The sequence below is a fragment of the Myotis yumanensis genome, unplaced genomic scaffold (assembly GCF_028538775.1).
Source record: "Myotis yumanensis isolate MYYU_CA2020_CCGP unplaced genomic scaffold, mMyoYum1.0.hap1 SCAF_16, whole genome shotgun sequence".
In the NCBI taxonomy this organism is placed as follows: domain Eukaryota; kingdom Metazoa; phylum Chordata; class Mammalia; order Chiroptera; family Vespertilionidae; genus Myotis; species Myotis yumanensis.
In genome coordinates, this window is record NW_027223767.1 from 419306 (window position 1) to 426526 (window position 7221).

The window sequence follows — 7221 nt, forward strand, 5'->3', positions numbered from 1 at the left end:
CTCAGGAAAGGGGCCCCTCTTGCAGCCTCACCGATGCTCTCCCTCCCAAGCTGGGTCCCACCCTCCTCCAGGCACCCACCGCCTCCTGGGCTACCTCAGCACAGCTCGCCTAGTCCCCATCCCCCTCTAACTCCGACTTTCCTCAAGCAGAGGGCTCCTGAGGACTAAGGGGTGTCTCTGCACTCCCTCCTCAAGCTCATCCCAGCACTGGCTCCACCGGACTCAGTGCCACCTCCAGCCAGGTCACTCCCTGCCTCGAACCCAACCCTGACCTGTCAATCCCAGCCTGGTGACAGCCAGCCAAGCTAAAAGAACACAACTCTCTATCCCAGGAGCTCTGTGTCTAGGAGTGTATCCCACCAGCTGCTTGCACCCCGGCAGCAAGATGTACGTCCCAAGTGTCTCCCTTCAGAGTAGCAACAGCTGCAAAGCCTGCCACATGTCAGAGCCACCGTGAGAAGGTGAGGATGGAGAGAGTCAGTGTCCATGGTCCTGGCCAGCCCGAGGCCCCAAGAGGTCCTGGCCTGAAGACAGAGGCCCATGGCTGGGGGCTGACTCTGGGGGACCCTGGCTCGGGGGGCCCCACAGGTCCCAGTGCCCAACAATTCTTGTACAAGGTGCCACCCTGGGTCATGTGCCACTTCTACAAAATGATGGACGCCCTGGAGCCCAGCGACTGACGCCAGCTTGCCGCCCTGATGGGGCGAGACCAGACCGCGCTCCTGTGGCCCCAGATCAACTGAAATGCCCGTGTGGCTGACCTCATGCACATCCTCATGCACTTGCAGCTGCTCCGTGTGAGGGACATCGAACCAGCCTGGCACCCTCCCGTCCCCCTCCCACCCTCCAGCACCACAGACCCTAGGACCCGCTCCATCTCTGCACCCTCTGAAGCCAACCCCCCCCCCCCCCCGCAGGAGTTGCAATCGTCAGCGTCCCCCTATTTCCCCCCAGCTTTTCCAGGCTCCCAGAACCATTCTGGGCCTGAGTGCTGCCCTGTCCAAAGCCCTGCTGCCCTCCAGCCACCGCCACCATCTCTAGAGTCCTCTTCCACCAAGCAGAGCCCAGAGAACCCAGGCTCCTTCCTGCCCGGGAACCCCCTCTCCATTCTGCCGGCCCTCCATGAGGCTCCCTGGGCACCACAGCTTCTCAGAGGAGCTGAAGGTCGGGAGGGCGGCTTTGGACGCGTGCACGGGCATCCTGAGGAGCACGGGGAACGCCGTGGAGAAGATGGACGAGGAGGCAGACCTGGGGTGGCCACTGTGGGGCAGAGCTTCCTGGCCACGTAGAGCAGCTGTCAGTCTTGTCATCAAACATCGTGGACTTTGCTGGCTGCTGTGCTCAGAGCGGCGACCACTGCCTTGTCTGTGGCTTCCTGCCCGGCGGCTCCCTGGAAGGCCCTCCACTTCCAGGCCCAGGCCTGCTCCCCTCTCCGGGCCCAGCACTGGGCACCCTTCTGAGCACAGCCCGGCAAGTCAGTTTTACCTCAGGACGGCCCCAGCCTCGCCCACGGAGATGTCCAGAGCTCCAGCGTCCTTCTGGATGATAGGCTGATGCCCAAACTGGGAGACTTTGGCCTGGCCCGTCTCGGCCATTTGCAGTGGCCAACCCTGGTCAGAGCGGCACCGTAGCCCGGACTCGACCTAAGCGGCACCCTGTCCTGCCCGCCAGAGGAACACGTCACGACCGGAGGCTGGCGCTGGACACCGATACCTTCAGCTTCGGCATGGTGGTTCTGGAAACCCTGGCTGGCCACAGGGCTCTGAGGACTCGTGGTGCGAAAGCCAAGTACCTGAAAGACCTGGTGACAGAGGATGGGGAGGATGGTGGGTGCCCTGAAAAGCACCCAGACCGCACACCAAGCGGGTCTGGCCTCAGAGCCTGGGCTGCCCCAGTCGCCTCCCAGATCTGCACGAAGCACCTGGACCCCAGGCCCGGGCCCTGCACACTGAGTTAGGCCTGGCCCTGGGCCAGCTGGTCCTCTGCTGCCTGCACCGCCAGGCTGAGGAGACCCCTGACCCCGGTGGACGAGAGGCTGGAGAAGCCTCAGGCCGCAGTGGCAGGGCCGTCCCTGGAGGCAGAGGCTTCTGGCCGCAAGCCCCTCTCCACAGGAAAACTCCTACATGTCCACCAGCAATGCCAGTCCCTGGCAGCCCCTGGCAATGCCCTTAGAAGCCTCGGCCCCGGCAACAGAGCAGCTCCAGAAAGGCCCCACCCAGTCCGTGGAGAGTGACAAGAGTGTGTCTGGCATGTCTGCCACCCTCGATTCCTGGCACCTGACTGTGGACTGCCCCCAGGCCCAGCCCTGCCAGACAGCCCTGCACAGGGGGCTATCACATGGGCCCCTGCACCCCCCGAGCAGGCTGGCTGTACTTAAGGGGGTGCCACCTGAGAGTTATGGGGGAGCGACCCAGAGCCCCAGCCCACAGCCGTGGAAGGATCACACCTGGGCTGTTGTGCGTCATCACGGCCACCACAGATGGTCATCGACTCAGCCTGACAGAAGACAGTGCAGAAGCTGGTCCTGTACGAGGACGGGGTCCTAGACAGCTCCCTCCCAGATTTGGGCCTGGACCACCGAATTAGGCGGGGCCTGGAGAGAGTGATGACTTTCAGAGCTGATCTCTTCACCCGGGCAGACCCCCAAACCCAGATGTCCAAGTCCTCATGGTGGGACGTTCTCAGAGCACACACACCCTCAGCAGCCTGTGGGTGGTAGGGGTGGGCCCAGCCTCGCAGGGCAGAGCAGGTGGTGGCCCCTGTGCTGTAGGGGTGTGGTCACAGGCCGGACTCAGAGCCACCGGGCCGGCTGCCGGAAGCCATTCGTAGGACAGGACATCTCAAGGGCCTGCCTTCAGCCCAGCACTTGGGGGAGAGGAAAGCCACTCTCATGGGAGGGGTGTGTGGGGGAGGAATGCATGTCTGAAGGCTGCTGGCTGCCCGGCCAGAGGAGTGTGGGTGGGACCCACAAGGAAGCAGCAGGGAGCCGGCGCCCCTGAGGGCTGGGCAAGGCATGTGCAGTCCGGCCCACAGTGCAGCCGTAGCCCTTCCCTTCGTCCTGGGCTGAAGCCCTGCGGGAAGGCGGCCACTCTGTGCAATAGTGCAGGTGAGACCCAGGGCCCTCCCAGCTGCTCGTGACGTGGAAAAGTGAGGTGTGATTGCCCGATGGTTCTGTCCACCAGCTAGAAGTGTGGGCTCGGAGACACCCCAGAGAGTCCAGCAGCGCCCACATCAGGCCAGTGTCTGTGGGCTTCTCCGAGGAGCTGGGAGCCAGCCTAACGTGACTGCCCACCACCCAGGCCACCCCTGGGTGCTACAGACAGGCTCCAAACCAAGTCACCTCCAGAGGCTGCAGGCTCAGCACCAGGCCCAAGCAGTGGTGTCACAAAGGGGCCACTTCCCAAGGTTGGCCTAGGCCGGGGCCTGTGTTACCCAGACAGTGAGAAGCCCCAAGGTGAGAAGTTGGGAACAAGGCAGAGAAAAGGGGGGAAATGGGACTTGCAGTTTTAGAAGCCAGTGAAGTTTCATGAAGCCCAGGGCTGTAGCACAGGCTTACAGTGATTCTGTGTCCACAGTCATGACGCATTACATGCCCCACAAAGCTAGGCATTGGTGAAGTCCAAGTTGTACTAGAGCAATAAAATCTTACGTTTCATCCAAGAAAAAAACAAAAGAAAGTGAAGATAGAGATTCTGTGAGAACAGGGGGCTGGGCAGTCTGACCGCAGGGGAACGCTTAGTAGGTGTTCAGTAAATATTTGTTGAGTGAATCTAAACAGGGAACATTTTCTAAGACAGTGAAAACAACATAGGGCAGGAGAGAGAGTGCTGGGTGCTGTCAGGTTTATTCTGAAGCAAGATATGCACATACATGCACCCATGCATGTTTGGTAGAATGTTCTGGAAACATATACCAGAAACTGGCTGCCTGGATGACTGGGAGGTTGGGGAGCAGGAGGGAGGAGAGCTGTTTCTGTGAGTCTTCTGCATCTTTATCCCATGTGTCCCCAACATGAACTAATGTTTAAAATAACTCAGAGGTCAGGGAAATGGGAGCCTGGGAGGTTGGTCCAGAGATCCCGGCTGTCATGCCCGTCCTGACTCCCCGCCTTTACTCCTTTCCACGTCAGCTTCCTGCCTGCTCCCCCTCCCTGCAGAGCTGCCCAGCCCATCTGTGACTGAGAAACACTCTACAGCAAGCATGTCAAACTCGTGGCCCACAATGAGTATTTTTGTGGCTCAGCCAATATAATGGTATGTCAGAAACATTTTTTAAAAAATTTTGTAACTTAATTTTTACAATATCCTGTTATACATAATTATTAATAGAGAACTACAACATTCGCTAATGACTGATTACTATAATCGTGTTGCATTCATTTCCTTTACATGCCTTACAACCAGGCGCACCATGTCTCTCCATTAACACTAGCAGCGAATATTTAAGCAGCCAATGGCACGTCATTTGTCTTGGATTAACTTGTTTGGTGCATGCAACAGGAAATATTTCACTTTCAGAGAACAAGAAAAATAGGTTTATTTGCATTATGCTTATTAATTTGTGCAGTTATTCAGTGATTGGTAAGTTAATGTTCAAGAAAAAATATTAATATTTATTAAAATGTTCTATCCTTTCTAATAAAGTGGGAATATGCAAATTGACCATCACACCATCACAAAGGTGGCGGCACCCACAGCAGAGGTGGGATTTCCATAACACAAGATGGCTGCACCCACAGTGGAGGCCGAGTTCCTGTAACGAGCTTTAACGAGCAATCAGCAGGGACCTGAGGCTGCTCCCCGCCACCCAGCGGGGCTTGACGGGGGACCTCAGGCTGCTCCTCCCGCCCCTGCGGGGCTTGACAAGGGTTGGGCAGGCTGGGTCTGGGTCTTGCGTGATTTTGAGGTGGGGACTTGATTCTGTGTCCTGTGATATGCCCCAGACTCTGACAGGAGGAAGATTTTCATATACATTTTACTAATTTTCTTTCATCTCTGACACTTCTATTATAGAGAAAGGGCAAATAGCAATATTAAAATATTTCCTCTACTTAATCCCCTTTTAAAGTGCATGAATTTTATGCACCAGGCCACTAGTTATTTTATGTTAATGATTACTCACTTATTTCAGCCCTTTGTATTCAGCATGTCTCTATTGAAATAAACCTACGTTTCTATGAAAATTGAAGCTTTTGTTTGTTTGCAGCCACATAAACTTAAACCTTGTTTATTTGGCCCATGTTAGCCTTTGAGTTTGACACACTTGCTCTACAGTGACCCAAATCTCCCAGAAGCTCCTGAGGGACCCCTTGCTCTGAGCCAGGACCAGGCAGACTTGCTGGCAGGAGGGCGTGCGTGGCTCTTTCAGGAGGGTCACAGGGTCCCCCCGCCATGCCTTCGCCTGCCTTGTTCCCTCAGCCGAGTGCCCTGCTTGTGTCTCTGCCTAGTTACATCCTCACCACAGCTTTGGTGCTGGTCTGTGTTAAGGAATTTGGTGGTAGAGTTGGAGTAAACGCTCTCCCAGTCTGGCCCACCCACAGCACAGGGGCAATTAGTATCCACTCCATTAAAATCCATAGCCTGCCGGGGAGAGGGCATGATGGATATAGAATCAATTGTATTAACAGTAAATCCCCAGGGCCAGCCCAGAGCCCTGTGAACAGAGAGGACTCAGCAGTGACCCTTTAAATGAGCCAAACACCTATTGAACACCACTGTGTGCCAGGCATTCTAGTGGAGGGTGGGTATCAGCACAGGATCTGGGATCAGAAAGACTTGGGTTCAAATCTTGGCACCAGCACCTGCAAGCTGTGTGACCTGGGGCAGGTTACTTCATCTCTCTGAGCCTCAGCTCATTCTTCTGCCCAATGGGGACTACACTCAAGTTCTCCTTGCATAGCTGTGGTGAGGCTCACACAAGGGGAAAACTCACCCAGTGTCGGGCACGAGGCAAGGCCTCCCTAAAGATCAGAGGTCATCGATTGTCATTGTTAGTCACCAGACGTGGTGTTATTCATGTCACTTATTTGTAAAAAACAACAACAAAACTTTATTGTCAAGAGTACTACAGATGTTCCTCCCTTTTCCCCCATTACCCTCCTCCACCTGGTTCCCTCCCCACCCCAGTCCTTCACCACTCTATGCACATATGCATGTAAGGTCTTTGGTTAATCTCTTCCCTGCCCCCTCCCACCTTCCCTCTGAGATTCCTCAGTCTAGTCCACATTTCCATGCCTCTGATTCTATTTTATTCATCAGTTTATTTTGTTCATTAGATTTCTTGTTCATTTATTCATTTATTTTGATTTTTAAATTCAATTGTTGATAGATATGTATTTATTGCCATCATATGTTTATCTCTTCTTCTTCTCCTTCTTCTTCATCTTCTTCCTCTTCTTAAAGAAGACCCTTCAACATTTCATGTATTACTGGTTTGGTGGTGATGAACTCCTTAAGCTTTTTCTTGTCTGTGAAGCTCTTTATCTGACCCTCAATTCTAAATGATAGCTTTGCTGGGAAGAGTAAACTTGGTTGTAGGTCCTTGCTATTCATCACTTTGAATATTTATTGCCACTCCCTTCTGGCCTGCAAAGTTTCTGTTGAGAAATCAGCTGACAGTCGTACGGATACTCCCTTGTAGGTAACTAACTGCTTTTCTCTTGCTGCTTTTAAGATTATCTCTTTGTCTTTAACCCTTGGCATTTTAATTATGATGCGTCTTGGTGTGGTCCTCTTTGGATTCCTTTTGTTTGGGGTTCTCTGCGCTTCCTGGACTTGTAAGTCTATTTCTTTCACCAGGTAGGGGAAGTTTTCTATCATTATTTCTTCAAATAGGTTTTCAATATCTTGCTTTCTCTCTTCTCTTTCTGGCATGCCCACAATGCGAATGTTGGTATGCTTGAAGTTGTCCAAGACCCTCCTTACACTATCTTCATATTTATAACCATGTTTTGAACTCTGTATCTAGCAGTTGCTTGCTTCTATTTCATTTAGTTCTTTTCCTGGAGATTTCTTCTGTTCTTTCATTTGTGACATGTTTCTTTGTCTCTGTATTTTGGCTTCTTCCCTGTATTTATTTCTATGTATTAGGTAGAGCTGCTATGTCTCCTAGAATTGGTAGAGTGGCCTTGTGTAGTAGGTGTTCTGTAGGGCCCAGTGGCTGGGCACTCTAGGTGCACCTCTGTATGGGCTGTGTGTACTGTCCTGTTGTAGTTGAGCTTGA

General features: G+C 53.5%; 1 protein-coding gene across 1 annotated transcript; it reads left to right on the top strand.

Annotated features, from left to right (window-relative positions):
* The first annotated feature begins 467 nt into the window (after window positions 1–467).
* On the top strand, window positions 468–2622 carry IRAK1 (interleukin 1 receptor associated kinase 1). The gene is given in 13 exon segments (XM_070394516.1): window positions 468–1096; window positions 1098–1255; window positions 1258–1278; window positions 1281–1395; window positions 1397–1590; window positions 1593–1830; window positions 1832–1875; window positions 1878–1943; window positions 1946–2003; window positions 2005–2097; window positions 2099–2280; window positions 2283–2585; window positions 2588–2622. Coding segments are annotated over 13 exon segments (2136 nt in total).
* The last annotated feature ends 4599 nt before the right edge of the window (window positions 2623–7221 follow it).